The 21,319-nt window shown below is 48.2% G+C and overlaps 1 protein-coding gene across 2 annotated transcripts; it reads right to left on the reverse strand.

Moving 5' to 3' along the window:
• Positions 1–4,063: 4,063 nt before the first annotated feature.
• On the reverse strand, positions 4,064–20,494 carry SPACA3 (sperm acrosome associated 3). 2 transcript variants are annotated; one of them, XM_032279372.1, is made up of 5 exons: positions 20,380–20,494; positions 6,197–6,496; positions 4,915–5,073; positions 4,417–4,495; positions 4,064–4,228 (listed from the first exon to the last, which is right to left on the reverse strand). In XM_032279372.1, exons 2-5 carry the CDS (start codon positions 6,330–6,332, stop codon positions 4,162–4,164), a joined length of 441 nt encoding a protein of 146 aa, XP_032135263.1. In that variant the 5' UTR covers positions 6,333–6,496; positions 20,380–20,494; the 3' UTR covers positions 4,064–4,161. The 2 variants fall into 2 exon arrangements, with proteins under 2 accessions (XP_032135263.1, XP_032135262.1); XM_032279371.1 differs by lacking the exon at positions 20,380–20,494 and adding an exon at positions 10,545–10,669.
• Positions 20,495–21,319: the final 825 nt, after the last annotated feature.

Below are 21,319 nucleotides of genomic sequence, written 5' to 3' on the forward strand. Positions count from 1 at the left end.
ATCTTAACAAGCCAATCATCCCCAGGAACATTCAGTCCACCCTTACCACAAAAGATACAGAAAAGCCCATTTTAAATCTGTCTCCAGGAGCCAAACTAATCCAAGAATGGGGCGACTTACCAAAAGTCACAAAAATTCATTGAATTCTCCCCCACTTTCCAGGGAACTCTCTACTACTTTCTCCAAACCATTCCCCTTCTCCTCATTCTCTTTCTCACACCTTCCTCTTTCTCCTTCCTCCTCTTAGCAAACAGTTGAAGTAGAAGGCATGAACCCTTCAAAGATGGATGGGTCGAACCATGGATCAGAATTAGTATCATTAAAACAACCATACTGCCCAAAGCAATCTACAGATTCAATGCAATCCCTATCAAAATACCAAAGTCATTTTTCAGAGAATTAGAAAACAAAATCCTAAAATTCATATGAAACCAAAAAAGAGCCCAAATAGCCAAAGCAATCCTAAGCAAAAAGAACAAAGCTGGAGGCATCATGTTATCTGATTTCAAATTATATTACAAGGCTATAGTAACTGAAACAGCATGGTACTGGTATAAAAATAGACTCATAGATCAGGAGAACAGGGTGCAGAACTCAGAAATAAAGCCACATATTTACAGCTAACTGGTCTTTGACAAAGCTGACAAGGACATATGTTGGGGAAAGGACACCTTTTTCAACAAGAGGTGCTGGGAAAACTGGGTTGCCATATGCAGAAGAATGAAATGACCCCTGTCTCTCATCATATACAAAAATCAATTCAAGATGGGTGAAACTAAGACCCAAAACTATAAAAGTACTAGAAGAAAACCTAGAGAAAACTCTCCTGAACATTGGTCTAGGTAAAGAATGTATGACTAAGACCTCAAAAACACAGGCAACAAAAAGAAAAATGGACAAATGGAACTTAATTAAACTAAAAAGCTTCTGTATAGGAAAAGAAATAATCAACAGAATAAACACCTTGTAGAATGGTAGAAAATATCTACAAACTATTCATTCAACAGGAGACTAATATCTAGCATACACAAACAAGTCGAACAACTCAAAAACAAAAAACAAAAACAGAAACAATCCTATCAAAAAGTGGGCAAGCCAGGCAAGGTGGCTCATGTCTAAAATCCCAGCACTTTGAGAGGTCAAGGCAGGAGGATTGCTGGAGTCCCAGAGTTTCAGACCAGCCTGGGCAAAACAGCGAGAACTTGTCTCTATAAAAATCAAAAATTAGCCAGGTGTGGTGGTACATGCCTATAATGTCAGCTACTCAGAAGGCTGAGGTGGGAGGATTGCTTGAGCCCAGGAAGTCAAGGCTGCCACTGCACTCCAGCCTGGGCAACAGAGTAAGACCCTTTCTCAAAAAAAAAAAAAAAGTGGGCAAAGGACACGAATAGACATTTTTAAAGAAAACATATAGTCAACAGTTACATGAAAAAATGTTCAACATCATTGATCAAAGCAAAATGCAAATTAAAACCACAGTGAAATATCATCTCAGCCTAATCAGAATGCCTATTATTAAAAAGGCAATAACAACAAATGTTGATGAGGATGCAGAGAAAAGGGAGACTCTTATACACTGTTAGTGGGAGTGTAAATTAGTACAACCTCTATGGAAAATAGTATGGTGATTTCTCAAAGAACTAAAATTAGAACTACCATTCAGTTTAGCAATCCTCCTACTGGGTATCTACGCAAAGGAAAAGAAACCATTATGTCAAAAAGACACATACATTTATATGTTTATCAAAGTACTATTCACAACAGCAAAGATATGGAACCAACCTAAGTGTAATGGATGAATGGAAAAAGAGAATTTGGTATATATACACAATGGAATACTATTCAGCCCTTAAAAAGAATGAAATCATGTCTTTTGCAGCAACATGGCTGGAATCGGAGGTCATTCTCTTAAGTGAAAAATGCCAGGCACAGAAGTCAAATGTCACATGTTCTCATTCCTAAGTGTGTGTGAAAATATGTGTACACATGGACATAAAGAGTTGAATAATAGGGGCCAGGTGCAGTGGCTCACGCCTGCAATCCCAGCACTTTGGAAGGCCAAGGTGGGCAGATCACATGAGGTCAGGTGTTTGAGACCAGCCTGATCAACATGGTGAAACCCTACTCTCTACTAAAAACACAAAAATTAGCCAGGCACAGTGGCAGGCACCTGTACTCAGGAGGCTAAAGCATGAGAATTGCTTGAGCCTGGGAGGTGGAGGTTGCAATGAATTGAGATCACACCATTGTACTCCAGCTTGGGTGACAGAGTGAGACTCCATTTCAAAAAAAAAAAAAAGAGTGGAGTAATAGACAATGGAGATTCGGAACAATGCGAAGGTATAAGGGGGTGGGCGATGAAAAATTACTTAATGGAGACTGTGCACATTATTCAGATGAAGGATACCCTGAAGGTCCTGACTTGACCACTGTGCAATCTATATATGTAACAGAATCGCGCATGTACCCATAAGTTGTACAAATAAAAATAAATAAAATTTTTAATTTGTCTTACAAAAAATATATTTTTAAAAAATAAAGATGGGTGAGTTATGGGTCCCTGGCCAGATGACCATAACAACAGCCCCTCAGCAAAGTACGTGAGTGAGTCACACTGACCTGGGTGCAAATTTATCTCCTTTGAGCCTCGGTTTCCCCTTGTCTATGCAATGGTGGTCATAATGGTACCTACATCATAGCTATTGTTCTAGGGTCTAGATTAGCTCATGCATGGCACATGGTAGGCACTCAGTGTTTGCCTTAACATTAAAAAGACAGCAGCTTCCCCCTACTCATGATTGAACAGCTCCATTAGTCATCAATGTCCCCACTCCCAGCAGGGTTCTTCACCACTCTGTCCCCTTGTATGAGTCACTCTCAAGTTTCATCATCACCTTGACCAAACCAGCAGGGGAAGGAAACCGGCCTGCCTTGATAACTGTGGACACTCCACACCCCTCGGGTGTTTGCTGACTGGAGACATGCACGGATGCCTGAATTAGTTAGGTGGGGGAGCATGGGGGGGCAACATTGTCTCCCTAAGTCACCAACCATGCCTCAACCAACAGTTCAGTACTTGCAGGTTTCTTTGGAGCCTTTTCAGAACCTACAATCAGAACTCAGGGCTCAGGCTTCTCACACATCACTCTGTCCCTGCAACTGCTGCTGTTACCACCACATCCACTGTGATCCTGAGACCCCGCCCACCTTCCTCCTTTAGAGGCAGTCGTTCCAGATTAGCCAGGGACCGTGCTGCCTCCTTCTGAGCTTCCTGTGTGCTGAGGAAGGCAGAGGACTGCACTGGCTGTGCAGCTGGAAAGCCATGGTCACTCCCACCCCATCCTCCAGCCTCCTAGCAGTGGTGGGCAGGGGGTGGTGACTTCCTTACCCAAGGAGTGACTGCACCGTCTCTATCTGCGGCACTTGAATCTTCTGCCACGAGAGGGCATCAGAGAGCAAGGTGAGAGCTGAAGCTCTGGGTGGTCATTCTTCTCCGGGGACCAAGCAGCACCCCAGGGTGGCAGGGGTGAGTGTTAGCAGTCACAGCTAGAGGGCCAAAGCACAGTGGCCACCATCTGCAACCAAAGCTGCAGAAAATAAGTGTCCCAAGGACCTTCCCAATCAAGCCAGAGGTACATAGCCCTAGATCCAGCTACGGTGGCCAGGTAAAACATAACACACCCAGTTAAATTTAAATTTTGGATAAATGTCAAATAATTTTAATGTAAATATGTTCTCATGCAATATTTTGGACATACTTAAAATTATTTGTTGTATATCAAATTAAACTGGGGCATCTTGTTTTTGTTGTTTGTTATATATTTGTTTTGTTAAATCTGGCCACCCTACACCCAAACTCTACTAGGTGTGGTGGACAAAAAACGTATGGATGCCCCCACCCCAACACCTGCCCCAGGCCACTAGGAATGGACGTAAGCCTCTGGTGATGGGATTTCTGGACTCCACTTGAAGCCCGGCCAGGCAGACAGGTGAGGGGAGGTAACACAGAGGTGCCCTGGTTCCAACCCGGCACCTGCAGACACACTGAGAGCTGAGAGCCATCTTCACGTTCAACCACACTTTATTCGTGGGCTTGTCTTCCCAAGCCTGGCTCAGGAACCAAACCACATTTCCCAGCCTGCTGTGCGTGGTCTCGTTCATCTAGAAGTCACAGCCATCCACCCAGTCCGTGAGGTCTTTGCCCTGGCAGTGATGCCTCCAGGCCTCCCTGAGGATGGAGAACGGGGAAGAGGAGAGATCCTATCAGCTGTAGTCGCCAGTCACTGCCCAGAGAAGAACAGGAAGGAGGGTGTGGACTCTAAACCAGAAGTGAGGAAGGAAAGGGGTTTGTTCCCTGCTGCTGCCCACCAGTCCTAACCGTACCAACGCGGTGGGGCTCTAGCCCAAGTCACTTACCAGTAACCCAGACCCTGAGGCTCTTGGGCGATCTTCATGGCACAGATGACAGTATCCTTGAGATTAGGATTCAACAAATCTGGGGTGACAGGCAGAGAAACATAAGGAGGGAGCAGGGGACATCCAGAGAGTGAGTGTGTGAGAGTGTGTGTGTATGTGTGTGTGTGTCTCCTTACACACACACACTCCACTCCCCTAAATCCAACTCTGTCTCAACCACTCTGGAAGCACAGGTACCACCCTATCCCTCTCCCTCTCCATCAGAAACAATCCTCCCTTCATTCCTAAAGCTCTAAGGCCAGTCTCCCATCTGGGACCCCCAATTCAGACTGATAGAAGACCTACCCGCATCCCTTGTCCCATCTCCCTCTCCTCCATGGGCCCAGCCGGATGCGGGGGAACCCTCACTCAGAGATGGGGGTAGCAAACTAAACTGAGGAGGAAACGAAAGCTAACGCAGGCCCTGACCCCTGCCAGTCCTGGGCCAGGCCCAGCTACCTGAGCAGTACAGCCGGCACATGTTGGGGACGTTCGGGGTGAGGTTTCTGCACCACCTCCGGCTGCTGATCTGGAAGATGCCGTTGTTGGTGCTTCCATCAGCCTCGTGGTCCACAGCAGCTGTGTTGAAACCACTTGCGAAATAAGCAAGGCAGACCCCTGCATAGGGCAGAGCACAGGCCTGGGGTTCAGATGGTTATGGCCACCTCAGACCAGGGGCTTACTGCGCAGGTCCCATGCTGGCTCCACCGAGCCTTGCCTGCCTGATCAAGGTGATTGGGGCAAGTGCCCTCCTAACTGCTTTGCAGCTGAATCAATCAGTAGAGGCTTAGAGAGGCACAGTGACTCACCCAAGGTCCCATGCAGCTAACAAATAGTAGAGGTCAAGGCTGGCCTCAGGCCCCCTGACTCAGGCTAGCAATCTTCCCACTTGCTCATTGTTTAGCACAGAGTAGTGCCCAGTAAGTTTGTTGAATGAATCTACAAGTTCTAAATCCCTTTTTTTTTTTTTTTTTTTTTTTTGAGACTGTCACCCAGGCTGGAGTGCAGTGGCTCAATCTCAGCTCACTACAACCTCCACCTCCCAGGTTCAAGCAATTCTGTCTCAGCCCTGCAAGTAGCTGGGATTACGGACACCCGCTACCATGCCCGGCTAATTTTTGTATTTTTAGTAAGATGGGGTTTCTCCACATAGGTCAGGCTGGTTTCGAACTCCTGACCTCAGGTGATCTGCCCACCTCAACCTCCCAAAGTGCTGGGATTACAGGCATGAGCCAACACACCCGGCCTACAAGTGCTAAATCTTTAGAGACAAGATTAGGGAGACCCAGGTGGAATCTATAGAGGGCACTGGAACGGGAGGAAAGATGAGCCCCGGTGTGACTGCCCTGCCCGGATGGCCATCTAAAACTGCCACCAGCTTGAAATGTTTGGCATGACTACTCTGTTCAGTTTGTCTTTTCTAGTTCCAGAAGGAATGTCTGATCCTTGTGACCACAGTTAAGTTTAGGGTACCGAGCTGCTTGTTTCCTTCGACCCCGACTTTAGCAGCAGGGGAAAAATGAAGGCATGACTCCACTGTGGTTGCCTGCCGCCTGCCTACTGCATGCTTAGCTCGGTGCCGGCTGTTCTCTACCTGCCCTCTCAAATCATCTTCAGTTTACGGATGACAGCTAGGGCTCTAAAAGCTCCCGAAGCCAAAGCCTGTGAAGGAGGAGAAAGGGAGGGAAGGAGGGAGAGAGGTGTGGGGAAGCGAGGGCCAGCCAGAGAGAGGGGTTCTCACAGTCAGCCAGGCTGTATCCCCGGTATCCGTCCAGCCCGAAGTCCTGCAGCACTCTGGCCAGTTCACAGCGACTGTAGACCTTGGCCTCACTGGAGGGGAGCAGGCAGCTAAGCAGAGAGACCAGGGCCAACAACATGGTCCCAGCTGGCCGTCTGAGAGCCCTGCTCCTGGCTTCTGTGCTGGCGGCAGAGGTGGTGCCACCACCACTCTGGCTCAGAGCTGAGCTTTGGGATGACAGGCGGCTCACCAGCCTCAGCGGTCCATTCACAGAAGGAGAAGACACGGGGTTTGAGCATACCCCTAGAAAAGAGGAGAAGAGAGAAGAGGTGGGCAGAAGGCCAGGCTCCAGCAGTACATATCAGTCCCCTGGCATGCCCGATCAGCAACAGCTCTGCCCTGAGGCCAGCCCCTCTCCTTCCGCATCCTGCTTCACACCATCCCGGCCTCCATAGTACATGCCAGCCATGATTTATTCCTGAGGCCCATGATTTTACAAGTAGGAAGGGGCAGAATTTGGATGAAGACAAAGTTCTAGAAATCCAAAGCCCCACTGAGCAGATGCTCCCTGAGGAGATAGCCGAGCAGTGTCACACTGTGTTCATGGGTCCCTCAGTCCAGTTGCCAAGGGGACTGCCCTTCTGGCACTGAGCCTCCATCTCAAGATCTTAACTAAAACAAGGTCTCCCCCAGAGCACTCCTTCCCTGTAGCCCCCTCAAGGGGAAGCTGCTTTTTCTCCACACACAAAGCCCTGAGACAGTCCCGAAAGTCTCCTTCACCCCCACCACCCCTTCTAAACCAGAACCTGCAAAAAGCCCTTCTCCCTGGAAGCCCAGCCTGCCCGCCTCTGACCTCCATGGCCTCTCATCATTGGCTGTGTGTGGCCAGTCCCCCAAATCACTGAGGACAGTAGCACCTGGGTGTCAGCCTCAGGGCTCCTTCCTCTCCTCAGATCTAGTCCCCTCCCGCTCGCTCCCGCTCTGTCTCAGCCACTCCCTCCCCTGCCCTGGTCATCCAGGCTTCCTGTCCTCACCCGCATTTCCCCACCTCTATGAGCCCTGATTCCACCGCCCATCAGCTCTGACAAGTCTCCCCACGCCTCTCATGACCTCTGAGCCTCCACACCTGCTCTCCACCTTCACAGAGTCAAAAAGTGAAAGGGTTGTACAAACTCCTGTTTGTGCCAATGAGTGTCCCTGGTCTCCAACCCCCACGGGACCTTGAATGCCACCAAGGATGACAGAGTGGTTGAGGGCGTGGCTTTGCAGCAAGGCTCGGGTTGGGGTGGAAGCCCCCCTCGGCTCCTTGCTCCAGCTCTGACCGTGGGCACTCCCTGAGCCGCGTTTCCTCTATAAAATGAGGACATTAGTAACACCTGCCCCATACAATGGTTGGAAGAATAAACGAGAAAAGGCGTGGGCACAACTTAGCTCTTGGCACTAAAAATAGGTGAGTTTTTGTTTCTGTTATCAACTACAACGGGCACTGGTACCTGCGCTTGTCTCTGCTCAGCTTTCTCTCTCCCATTTCCCACAAAGGACATGAAAGCCCTCGGCTTTCATGAGCAAGTCACGCTGTCCCACCCCTTGGCTCCCAGAACACGACCTCGTCTCCCGCTGCACAAAGTAAGAGGAGCAGAGTGCTCACTTGTGGAATGTCTTCCTCTTTCTGCCTTCGCCCCGCCCACTCACAGACTCATCAGTGGCCTCTTCGGCCTCATCTCCACCCTGTCACTGTTCGGGTATGGGGCCTCCACCTCCACGCAGGACCATCTTCCCTCTGAGCTCTAGATTTGTCCTTCCGGTCTCCAGGCTTTGCTCCATTCGTGGTCCCTCCTCTCCGGGCACCACTCCGTTCCCAGCCTGCTCCACCTTCCTCTTGCTTGTGGAGACACGCTCAGTCTCCAGCTTCTAAACGCCTTCCCTGGAGTCTCATACTGACTGGTACTCTCCTGTCTCTTTCCCTCTCTTCTCGCCCAAACTCCTGGGGGAAATTCCCACTTTCTCCCCCCCGTTTGTTTTCCAACCTGGAGAACTGGCCTCCCTGCCACCACCACGTGCTGAAACTGCTCTGCAGGTCCAAGGAGGACCTTGTCAGCTCTGCCTTATGGGAGCTCTCAGCCACACCTGCTGTGGACCACCGCCTGTTGAAAGGCTTGCCTCTCCTGGTTTCCACGATGCTCGCCTCTCCCAGGTTTCCTCCCTCCCTGACTGACTCTCCTCCTTATCCTCTGTGGAACCCACTTCTGCCCAGGCCAAAAACCTGTTATGCTGTCCAGGCCTCCCTGCCTTGAGCCCTCTTCTCTTCCACTTTCAGGAAACCCTCTGGGCAGCCCTGCTGTGAGCCACCACCTGCAGTGTGGCGACCTCTGTGGGGTCTTTCTGAGACCTCAGAGGCAACTACTACCTGGACGATTCCACTTGAATGTCCTGCAGGCACCTCAAACTCAGCACCTCTCAACAGAACCAATATTCCCATCAAAACCTGCTTCTGGCCAGGTGTAGTGGCTCACGCCTGTAATCCCAGCACTTTGGGAGCCTGAGGCAGGCAGGTCACAAGGTCAAGAGTTCAAGACCAGCCTGACCAATATGGTGAAACCTGATCTCTACTAAAAAATACAAACTTAGCCAGGCATGGTGGCGCGTGCCTGTAATCCCAGCTACTCAGGAGGTTGAGGCAGGAGAATCGCTTGAACCCAGGAGGCAGAGGTTGCAGCTAGCCGAGATCGTGCCATTGCACTCCAGCCTGGGAACAGAGGGAGACTTCGTCTCAAAAAAAAAAAAAAACCCTGCTTCTTCCTTGTGACTTCCTTTACATGCTTTAAAACATGATGGGCCACCCATTTATCCAAACTGGAAATACGGATGTCATTCTTCACTCTTTCCTCCCCATGACATCTTTCACCCAGTCCTAACCAATCAGTCCCAATGTCCTGTGGATTCTCCCTTCCCTCCAAGAGCTCCGTCCTTTCCTGGTTCGTACCCCCATCATGGCCTCCTGCATGGTCTTCTTGTATCATGTCTTGACCACTCTTCCAAACTATTCTATGCACATCCATCAGAACGAATTTGTTAAACGAACAGCCCAGCCCTGTGACACCTTGGATGGATCCCACCACCACTGCCCCTTCGAGGTCCACAAGGCCCTCCACGACCCAGCCCTGCTGCCCACTCCCTCACTCACGCGCTATGCTCCAGCAATGCCACCGTGTTCTCTCACAGTGACCTTGCTGTCTAGAACGTTCATCCTCTGCCTTCCTCTACCCAGTTAACTCTTACTCACACCTGAAGGGTTCCCCAGTGAGACCCTCTCAGCAGGCCACCGCCCCCCACACTCTGACACGCCCGATCTTCCACCTCTTTTGTCACACTTGACTGGAAGAGATGTCAGTCTTTCCCACAACAAAGTTAACTTCCGAAGAACAGCGGCCAGTCTTATTTATCTGCATGTCTTATTTATCTGCATGTCTTATTTATCTGCAGAGTTGCTGGCATGGAGTAACTGCTCAGTGGCTGCTTCTGAAACACAAGTCCCCAAAAGGCATGGCCACAGGAACGTGAGCCCTTCTCATCAACGTGAGGGAGGTAAGAGGAAGGAGCCAGCCAACCTGGTGGACTTTGTCAAGTCTTTGAGCACTGTGCCAGGACTTTCTGGAGGTTTTCTAACTTAATCTCATCTAATCTTCTCAACAACTGAAAGGGGTAGGATTAACATCCCTAAGTTGTAGAGAAGGAAACCAAATTGACTGCTATGCAGGGGCTTTTTATTTTTTGTAGAATTGACTTAAAAGTAATTCCAGGCTGGCCACGGTGGCTCACACCGGTAATCCAGCACTCTGGGAGGCCAGGTCAGGCAGATCACAAGGTCAGGAGTTCAAGACCAGCCTGACCAACATGGTGAAACCCCGTCTCTCCTAGAAATACAAAAATTAGCCAGACAAGGTGGTAGTCAACTGTTATTCTAGCTACTCAGGAGGCTGAGGCAGTAGAATCGCTTAAACCCGGGAGGCAGAGGTTGCAGTGACCCCGGATCACATCGCTGCACTCCAGCCTGGGTGACAGAGCAAGACTGTCTCCAAAAAAAAAAAAAAAAAAAAAAAAAGGTAATTCCATCCTGAGCACTTCACAGCAGCTCCAGGGGTTTCTTTCTCTTTCTCCCTTTCCCCTCTCTGACTCTCTCTCTGTCTCTGTCTCTGTCTCTCTCTCTCTCTCTCTCTCTGTCTCAGCTGGTCACTCTCTCAGGACGGGACACCCCACCCTAACCACCATCTTGTTTTTCACCACCCCTCTCTGACCAGACCAACCCAGGGCCCCTGTTAACAGCTCCAGGAAGAAGGGGAAAGGGGCTCACTGATCAACGGTGCTCCCCACAGAGCTGAGACCATGGTGACAATGGCAGCAGCAGCAGGTGCCCAAAACCCTGCTTCAGCTCAGGATGCCCCCACGACTGTGCCAGGGCCCCAGGCACCCAATGTTGAGAGAACCATGGGGAAGGCAGGCTCCTGGCCAACCAAGGGCCTTCTAGAACTCCAGCTTTGTGAGCTCATCTCCCACAAACAGCTCCACCACTCAGCTTTGATTAGCCCACCTGAGCCCCTCAACTCAGGGTCCAGAAGCAGAGCAGGGACAACTAATCCCAGCCCCCTTGCACACCTCTACCTACCCCCCCCCCCCACACACACACACACACACACACTACTTTGAGGGATGACACTTCCTCTCCCAACAGATCTTTCAGATGATTACCCAGGGACAGTGGTGGATACCCAGGGATAGTGATGGATGTGTAGGCATGGTGGTAGGTGCCCAGAGATAGTGGTGAATGTGCAGGGATGGTGGTGGGTGCCCAGGCACAGTGATGGGTGTGCAGGGGTGGTAGTGGGTGCCCAGGGATGGTAGCAGATGTTCCAGGATGGTGGTGCCTGTGCAGGGATGGTGATGGATGCCCACGGATGGTGATGGGTGTCCAGGGATGGTGATGGGTGCCCAGGGATGGTGGTGGGTATCCAGGGATGGTGGTGGATGCCCAGGGATGGTAATGGGTGTTCAGAGACAGTGATGGGTGCCCAGGGATGTTGGTGGGTGTCCAGGGATGGTGATGGGTGCCCAGGGATGGTGGTGGGTGTTCAGAGACAGTAGTGGATGTATAAGATGGTGGTGGGTGCCCACGGATGGTTGTGGGTGTTCAGAGACAGTGGTGGATGTACAAGATGGTGGTGGGTGCCCAAGTATGGTGGTAGATGCCCAGGGATGGTGATGGGTGCCCAGGAATAGTGGTGGATGCCCAGGGATGGTGGTGGGTGTCCAGGGATGGTGGTGGGTGTTAAGAGGTAGTAGTGGATGTACAAGATGGTGGTGGGTGCCCAGGGATGGTGATGGGTGTGCAGGGATGGTGGTGGGTACCCAGGGATGGCGGTGGGTATTCAGAGACAGTAATGGATGTACAAGATGGTGGTGGGCGCCCAGGGATGGTGGTGGGCACCCAGGGATGGTGATGGGTGTCCAGGGATGGTGATGGGTGCCGAGGGATGGTGGTGGGTGCCCAAGGATGGTGATGGGTGTCCAGGGATGGTGATGGGTGCCCAGGGATGGTGGTGGGTGTCCAGGGATGGTGGTGGGTGCCCAGGGATGGTGATGGATGTCCAAGGATGGTGGTGGGTGTCCAGGGATGGTGGTGGGTGCCCAGGGATGGTGATGGGTGTCCAGGGATGGTGGTGGGTGCCCAGGGATGGTGATGGATGTCCAAGGATGGTGGTGGGTGTTCAGAGACAGTGATGGGTGCCCAGGGATGGTGGTGGGTGTTCAGAGACTGTGATGGGTGCCCAGGGATGTTGGTGGGTGTCCAGGGATGGTGGTGGGTGCCCAGGGATGATGATGGGTGCTCAGAGATGGTGGCAGGTGTTCAGAGACAGTGATGGGTGCCCAGGGATGGTGGTGGGTGTTCAGAGACAGTGATGGGTGCCCAGGGATGGTGGTGGGTGTTCAGAAACAGTAGTGGATGTACAGGGATGGCGGTGGGTGCCCAGACATAGGTGAATGTGCAGGAATGGTGGTCATTGTGCAGGAACGGTGGTAAGTGCCCAAGGATAGTGGTAGCTTCCCAGAGATGGTGGTGTGTGCCCAAGGATCATGGTGGATGTGCAGGGATGGCGGTGGGTGCCTAGGGATGGTGGTGGTCGCCCACTACTTTTCCAGGCTGCCCATCTCACCATGGAGCTCCTTTGGCTGCCAGAAAGATTTTCTTTAATGCTGAGACACAAACCACCCCTTCTCCATCTGGATGATGGCCATTTAGTGTGTACAGGTGCAGGGCAAATGTTACACTATTGACCCTAAAACTTAAAGGACAGAGAAGTGAACTGAAAGGGCATGTGGTGCCCATGTCTGTGCCCCACAGGTGCCTGGGCTTGGAGGCCGTGCAGCACAGCAGCTAGAATACAGGCTTTGGGGTCAGGCTGACGAGGGCTGAACACATGCTCTAGTGACTTCCAGTTGGATTACCTAGAGAAAGTGGCCTCACCTCTCTGTTTCCTTGATTCTCAAGTAGGGATGACAATAGCCACCTCACAAGGTACTAGGAAGGCTCCATGCAAAAGCAACAAAGTGCTCAGTACCCCAGGTGCTCAATAAATAATAACTACTACTAAATGCAGAGCCCAGCCATTTAAGTGTCTAGTTGCACCATGTCCACCCTATCTGCCTGGGCCCCATCCCAAGACGAACAAGTTAAAATTGAGGGTTGGCTCAGCATCAGCACCAGTATTTCTCTCTCTTTTTTTTTTAATTGGGGTAAGAACACTTAGCAGGATACCTGCCCTCTTAACATATAATTAATGTACAATCCATTATTGTTCACTGTACAGGACACTGCTATACAGCAGATCTCTGAAGCTTGTTTGTCCTGCCTGTGTTGTTTTTTTTTTTTTTTTTTTTTTTTTTGAGATGGAGTTTCGTTCTTTTGCCCAGGCTGGAGTGAAGTGGTAATCTCGGCTCACTGCAACCTCTGCCCTCTGGGTTCAAGCGATTTTCCTGCCTCAGCCTCCAGAGTAGCTGGGATTACAGGTGCACACCACCACACCTGGCTAATTTTTCTATTAGTAAAGACAGGATTTTGCCATGTTGGCCAGGCTGGTCTCAAACTCCTGACCTCAGGGATCCACCCACCTCGGCCTCCCAAAGTGCTGGGATTACAGGCGTGAGCCACCACACTTAGCCACCTGATTGGACCTTTATGCTCATTGATTAGTAACTTTCTGTTTTCTCCTCCTCCTGGCACCCTGGTGACCACCATTCCTCTCTTTGATTCTATGAATTTGACTATTCTAGGTACCTGATATGAGTGGAATTATTTTCTTCTCTGTAACTGGTATATTTCACTTTGCATATTGTCCTGAAAGCTCATCCATATCGTTGCATATGTCAGAATTTTCTTCCTTTTTAAGGCTGAATAGTATTCCACTCTGTGTGTATAACACCTTTTCTTTATCTATTAATCTGTGTGTTAGTTCATTTTGCATTGCTATAAAAGAACATCAGAGGCTGGGTAATTTATAAAGAAAAGAAGTTTATTTGGCTCACAGTTCTGCAGGCTGTGCAGGAAATATGGTGCCAGCATCTGCTGGGCTTCTGGGGAGTCCACAAGTTTACTCATGGTGGAATGTGAAGGGGGAGCAAGCACGTCACATGGCAGTAGAGGGAGCAAGAGACAGGGGAGGATATGCCAGGTTCTTTAGCCAGGCATGGTGGCATGTCCTCTGTAATCCCAGCTACTCAGTAGGCTGAGGCAGGAGAATCACTTGAACCCAGGAGGCAGAGGTTACAGTGAGCTGAGATTGCACCACTGCACACCAGCCTGACTCAGTTTCAAAAAAAATAATTCATGAGAGCTCACTTACCATCATGAGAACAGCATGGAGGAAACTGCAGCCATGATCCAATCACTTCCTTCCCTCTCTCAACATGTGGGGATTAAAATTCTAGATGAGATTTGAGTGGGGACACAGAGCCAAGCCATATCAACATGAGAGTGCCAATATCTTTTGGAGATCATGATTTCAATTATTTTGGATAAATACCAAAAAATAGGATTGCTGAATCATATGGTAATTCCATTTTTAATTTTTTGAGGAAGCTCCATACTGTTTTTCATAACAGCTGCGCCATTTTGTATTCACACCCAGAGTGCACAAGGTTCCAATTCCTTCACACCTTCACTACCAGCACTGGTCTTTTTTTTCTTTTTTTTTAATAGCCATCCTGACAGGTATGAGGCGATGTTTCATTGTGGTTTAGTTTTGCATTTCCCTGGTGATTAGCTATGCTGAGCATTTTTTTAAACAGCGGTTGGCCATTTGTGTGTCTTCTTTTAAAAAATGTCTATTTGGCATCAATACATCGTCAAAGCTTCCCAGATAACCCCAGAATACAGCCAGGCTTCAGACTTTATTGGAGGTGGGGGAGGGGAGAGTTTTGTACTTGAATTAGAAAACCTGAGTTTAATTTCTTGCTCTGCCCCAACTGGCTAACTAGTCTTGGCAAGTTAGCCTCCACTTCCTCATCACTTAAGTGGATTATTACCCTGCCCTGCCCACTGTAACCTTGAGTGCTGTACTTCATCTCTTCAAACCATGTTTTCCTCCACTGTAAAATGGAAATCATAACCATCCCTCTCTCTTAGGGTGGTGGCGAATCTCAAGTGTCTCAGTGCATGAAGATGCTTACCACTTGGATCAGTACATTTTAGCTATTGTTTTTATTGCCTGGCCCTTGGTGGTGATTCTGTCTGGTTGACTTTTGGGGGTTTTACTACATCTGCCTGCTTTTACTATTTTATTGCTTCTTTTTATTGAGTAATCTTTCAGCTTATTTTATTTTATTGTATGTTTTGTTATTTCCCAGTTGAATTTCACTTTTAAATGGGGAATAAGAAACAGCAGCTCAAAAGGAACAGTTATGAGGGCAGATGAGGCCCCAGTTGGAGATCAACAGGGTCTTTATTTCCCTGCTGAGCTCTGCACAAATGTTTCCTATCCCCAAAGCGAGCTCAGATTCTTGACCACATCCCAGAAGAGATACTCCTCTGCTCTCTCCAAGTTTAAAAACTCCATCAGCCTCTCTTACGTGCATTGTCCTCAGCCCTGGCAACACTTTGGAAAAACTACTGACTCCTGGGTCCCACCCCAGGCCAACTGCACCAAAATCTCTAGGGGTAGAACCCAGGCATCAGTATTATTGTAATGTTTCCAAGTGATTCCAAAGCGCAACCAGGGCTCAGAACCACTTCCAACCAAACTCCTTTTTTTTTTTTTTTTTTTTTTTTTTTGAGATGGAGTCTCTGTTACCCAGGCTGAAGTGCAGTGGCACAATCTCAGCTCATTGCAACCTCTGCCCACCCCAGGTTCAAGCGATTCTTCTGCCTTAGCCTCCCGAGTAGGTGGAATTACAGGCAGCTGCCACCGCGCCTGGCTAATTTTTTTGTATCTTTTTTAGTAGAGACGGAGTTTCACCATCTTGACCAGGATGATCTTGAACTCCTGACTTCATTATCCACCCACTTTGGCCTCCCAAAGTGCTGGGATTACAGGCATGAACCACCATGCTCGGCCCCAGCCAGACTCTTACAGTTCCCCTAAAGGTATGACAACATTTTGCATCCGTGTCTTATATGGGATCATATACTCATATATGTCAAAATTGTTCTTTCTAACCCAACTCTCTATCTAGCTTCTAGTACTCTTAAAGCACTGCTGAAGCTGGACATCTCCCTCTGGACTCCTTGGGCTGACTTAGACAGTATCCAGTGGTAACTTATAATCTCAGCACCTCTCACCTGTTCTCAGTTCTTCTTTCTCTATCATTCTCACCAGACTAGGAGATGCCTGCTTTGTGTCTCTCATGTCTACTTTCCCAGCATCAAGAACAAAGATGTTTAGCTGCTGGGTGAGTAAAGAAATGAAGAAATGAATGAAAATCACCTAGTCAGTTGATTCAGAAGAACCTTAGTCCAAAAGACTTAGTCAGGAGAGTGCTGAGGCTGGCCACAGGGAGTGTGCCAGAATCACTGTGGCAAAGAGAGAATAGGTCTCATAGAGAGCCTAAAGCCCATAGATCAAGACTCTCACCTGACCCACCCCAAACTTAGTGCACCAAAAACAGAATTTGCCTCTTCTCCGTGAGCTGTTCCCTGCTCTTTCCATCAGTGGGCACAATGCCTGGGCATAGTCACATGACATGGTTGTTAGGAGGACTGAGGTGTGTAAAGCCACTTATCCCTGCACTAAATAGTCTCACACCATTGTATTCCTGTAGTGTTGTGTCTCCTTTGTTATTCTTTCTTCTCCTGTGTGATGGTTAATTTTATGTGTTCACTTGACTGGCCCATGGGATATTCAGTCAAACATTTTACTAGGTGTTTCTATTCTGGGTGTTTTGGATGAGATTAACATTTTAATTGTAGACCAAGCAAAGTGGATTGCCCTCCCTAATGTGGGTGGGCCACATCCAATCTGTTGAAGTCCTGAATAGAAGAAGAGGCTCACCTTTCCCAAGTTAAGAGAGAATTCCTCCTGCCTGCCTGCCCTCCTTCCAACTAAGACATCACCTTTTTTTTTCCTGCCTTCAGTCTCAAACTGGAACATTTGGCTCTTCCTGAGTCTTGAGTCTGCCAGCCTTCAGACTGGAACTACAACACCAGCTCTCCTGAGTCTCCAGTTTTCCCTCTCACTCTGCAGATCTTGGGATTTGCCTCCATAATTGCATAAACCAATTCCTTATAATAAATTTCTTCTGGCCAAGTACTGTGGCTCCCACCTGTAATCCCAGCACTCTGGGAGGCCAAGGTAGGAGAATTGCTTGAAGCTAGGAGTTTGAGACCAGCCTGGGCAACAAAGCAAGACCCCCATCTCTACAAAAATGAAAAATAAAAAATTAGCTGGGCATGGTGGAATGTGCCTGTCGTCCCAGCTACTCAGGAGGCTGAAGCAGGAGGATCCTTGGGCCTAGGGGTTCAAGGCTGCAGTGAGCTATGATTGTGCCACTGCACTCCAGCTTGGATGACAGAGCAAGATGCTGTCTTAAAAACAAAATTTTAAAAATAAAATATATTAAAAATCTCTATATAGATATATAGATTTATAAGCAGATAGATAGATGATAGACACATAGATACATAGAATGATACAGTTTGGCCATGTCCCCACCCAAACCTTCAAACCTTATGGGAGGTTGAATTAACTCCCATAATCCCCACTTGTTGTGAGAGGGACCCCGTGGGAAGTAATTGAATCACGGGGGCGGGATTTTCTCTCAGGGAAACTGATGTCACCTTTAAAAAGAAAAAAAGGAAAAACATCAATCTTGGGAAAAGTGCTTTTCCAAAAAGTATCATCCCTTTGATGCTCCTCAGTCCAATCCTGATCTCCTTCCAAGTTCAAAGATGGTTCTTCCACATCTGTTCCCACCACTCTGGCTGATGCCCTTTTCGCGTCTTACCTGGAACTGCAGTCATTTCTTAACTGGCATCTCTACCTCACAGGGCTCTTTCTGAATGACAGGGCTGAATGCACCTTTCCCCATTTCTAAACCTTTCAGCAGGGCTGTGTCACTTGCAGAACTGGGCCATCCCACTCAGTCAGAAGCCCAGATGGACCTCCACGGTCTGCCTCTTCACCCCTCAGCCTCACCTCCCAACCCCTGGGCCCTGGCAGTTCCAAAAAACCAACTCTTCCCCATACATACCTGTCTAAAAGTCCTTCCTCGTTGGGCACCAGATACATCCTTCAAAATCAACCTAGTGTCGCAACTTTTGCAGAAGGAGCTAATCCAACACGCTCTGCCTCCTGAACACCGCCCTTCCCCCTGCCAGAACCTATTTGCTTGTGGCTGCACCTTGTTTATTCCTATCATAGAATTACAACGTTACACTATAATTTATGATGTATATGACTATTCCCCTGTCTGTGAGCCCTTCCAGAGCTAGGAGTACGTTATATTTATCTCGTATTTCCTTGACCTATTAATGAGTGAGGCACACTGAAGATACTGAAGAGATGTTAAGCAAATACATTCAAAAATGCTCAGGTTGGGGACGGAAGAAGATGAATGTAACTGTAAAGGAGCAGTACATGGGAGAGCTTCATGGTGATGGCATAGTTCTTTATCTGGATTGGAGTGGTGGGTATACAAATCTACACAGGAGGCCAGGCAGAGTGGCTTACACCTGTTCATCCCGGCGCTTTGGGAGGCTGAGGCGGGTGGATCACTTGAGGTCAGGAGTTCGAGACCAGCCTGGCCAACGTGGTGAAACCCGTCTCTGCTAAAAATACAAAAATTAGCCATGCCTGGTGGTGTGCACCTGTAGTCCCAGCTACTCGGGAGGCTGAGGTGGGAGTGATCATATGAACCCAGGTGGCAAAGGTTGCAGTGAGCTGGGTGATTGAGTGAGACTCTCTCAAAAAAAAAAAAAAAATCTACACTTTATAAAATGCCATAAAACTATATACACATTGTAGCAATGTCAATGTCCTGACAGTGCTATTATACTCTAGCTGGGTAAGATGTGACCACTGAAGGAAATTGGATGAAGGATATGCAGGATCTCCCAGTGCTATTGTTGCAACTTCTTGTTAATCTATAGTTACTTGGAAATAAAAAAGTTGGCCAGGCACCATGGCTCACACATGTAATCCCAGCACTTTGAGAGACCAAGGCAGGCAGATCACTTGAGGTCAGGAGTTGAGACCAGCCTGGCCAAAGGGGCGAAACCCCATCTCTACTGAAATACAAAAATTAGCCAGGCGTGGTGGTGCACACCTGTAATCCCAGCTACTCTGGAAGCTGAGGCAGGAGAATCACTTGAATCCGAGGCAGAGGTTGCAGTGAGCCAAGATGGTGCCACTGCACTCCAGCCTGGGTGACACAGACAGAGAAAGACTCCATCTAAAAAAAAAAAGAAAGAAAGAAAAGAAAAAGTTTCTTAGAAAGGAAAAACACATACAAAGGCTAGTTTTACTATTCTGACTAATCTAACAAAATAATTGGAAGGGGCTGTCTAACAGTTCACAAGTCTAATTTATTTAAAATTTGTTAGAAGGTGAATGATTACAACAGAAACATAGAAACATAACCCAACTTGCTTCAACATGTGGCTGTTTTAATCTGGTTTGAGTTGGTATTTAAAAAGAAAAAAAAATGTGGTTGTTTTAGAATTCTAACAAGTTTCTGCTCTGAAGGCCTTTCCACCAGTGCCTAAGAGCTTAGGGCCTTGAATAGAATGAATTAGGTCAGTGCTGCTGTGGGTGCTGAACAAGGTCAGCAATGATGAAGCACCTGAGAGAAACATACAGCTGCACTTATAATATCTAACCAGATAGAGACTGAATGGGTGTAAGAAAACTGCTGGGCTGACCCACAACTCTGGGAGAACCTAAAAATCTGAGTCTATGTCTGTAGCAACTTGGAACCCGTGAAAAGCTACAGGTGCTAAAAAGTGAGGCTTCGAGTAGATTAACACTTTCAAAAGCTGGAGGCTTCTAGAAACCAAGAGCCTCTAAAACCCTGAAATCCCTAGCAACCAGATTGGGCTAACAACCTAACAACTTCAAGAGCCTAGATCCATAAGAGCCTCGGGCTCCTAAAAACTGATGTCTCTAATAACTTGGGGCCTCTGAGAAACAAGAAGCTTTTAATAAATTGAAAATCTGAATAACCTGGGGCTTTTTAACAACCCAAGACCTAAAATAAACTGAAACTCTTAGCAACTTGGGTTGCCTAGCAACCTGGGGGCTCTCATTATCAGAGACTCCTAGCAACCAGAGAGATTGTCCAACCTGAGGGCCCTGTACACATCCAGCCCTGGACCCAGACTGCCTCTCACTCTTGCAGTAGCTGCCGCTGGATCTTGAGAGGCAGTATGATCTAAGAGACAGAGCTGGAACTGGAAACCAATGACACATGTTTAGCGTTCTGATTTTGCCACTTATAGTATATCCTTTGGCCTGACCATCAGTTTCCTTACATATGAGAAAAGGCCAAGCACAGTAGATCATACCTGTAATTCCAGCACTTTAAGAGGCCAAGGTGGAAGGATTTCTTGAGGCCAAAAGTTCAAGACCAATCTGGGCAACATAGAGAGACACTGTCTCTACAAAAAAAAAAAAAATTGATTAACCAGGTGTGATGGCATATACCTGGGGTCTCAGCTGTGTGGAGGCTGAAGCGGGAGGATTTCTCAAACCCAGGAGTCTGAGGCTGCAGTTAGCTATGATCACACCAGAGCACTCTAGTCTGGGCAACAGGTCAAGACTCTGGCTCAAAAACAAAACAAACGATCCAGTTATTAACATTTTAGTGGCTAAAAAGTCATTTGCATTAACATACTTCCTGTGAATTAAACAGGTTAATCTGGATTCTAAGAATACGCATTGTCCTTCATAGGACTCAATAAAACTGTCATTTTTCATTAAAATAAATACACCCTGTAAACACCTTTATTTGCCCTGTTTGGTTCTCAAGGTTGTGGATGTGGGAAGGTAGAGCGAACACCAGGAAGATGCTCATCCCTGGTGTAGTCCAAGGTGAGGACAAAGACCCCCAAGGGGAAAGTGAAGACCTCCCAGGCTCATAGGAACAAAGGGCCAGAGCAGGGACCAGATCTACCTTTCCAGAACATAACTGTGTACTCACATTACTCTTGCCATTGATGGAGAGTGCGTAAGAGAAGCCCTCTGACTTTGTGGCTCATGGGCCTGGAGTTGAGAGACAGTGAGCCTGGGTATTCTGTGGGGCTTCTTATGATGTGGAAGGGAAATCGTACTCAGTTCTATGGATACATTCAACCCTCTGAACTTCTATACCTTCCTCTGCAAAATGGAGAAAATGATATTCATCTTTCAAAGGGTCTGGTGTTCATGCTGTCCTCCCTCTGACACATTCCCTACTCCTCTCTGGGAGCTCCTCTCTCCTGGCTGAAACCCCAGGTCCCAGCAGAGCTCTCCCACAGTGTTGGAGGGTTGAGTGGGGAGGAAAGACATTCTCCACTTAGCACCCAAAAGCAATTTCTCTCCCAAACTACCAGGAAAGAGCAGAGCTCCAGTTTTACGCTGTTCAATAAAAAAAGATACCAAAGGA

The sequence above is a fragment of the Sapajus apella genome, unplaced genomic scaffold, assembly GCF_009761245.1.
Source record: "Sapajus apella isolate SASKATOON/1434 unplaced genomic scaffold, GSC_monkey_1.0 scaffold12, whole genome shotgun sequence".
NCBI classification, from domain to species: domain Eukaryota; kingdom Metazoa; phylum Chordata; class Mammalia; order Primates; family Cebidae; genus Sapajus; species Sapajus apella.

Coding starts and splice junctions, on each gene's coding strand:
- SPACA3 (XM_032279371.1), bottom strand. CDS start 10,578: ATGGTCTCAGCTCTGTGGGGAGCACCGTTGATCA. Junction 6,497..10,544: donor GTGGGGAGCACCGTTGATCA/GTGAGCCCCTTT, acceptor CCTCTTTTCTAG/GGGTATGCTCAAACCCCGTG. Junction 4,229..4,416: donor CCTCAGGGTCTGGGTTACTG/GTAAGTGACTTG, acceptor CTCCATCCTCAG/GGAGGCCTGGAGGCATCACT.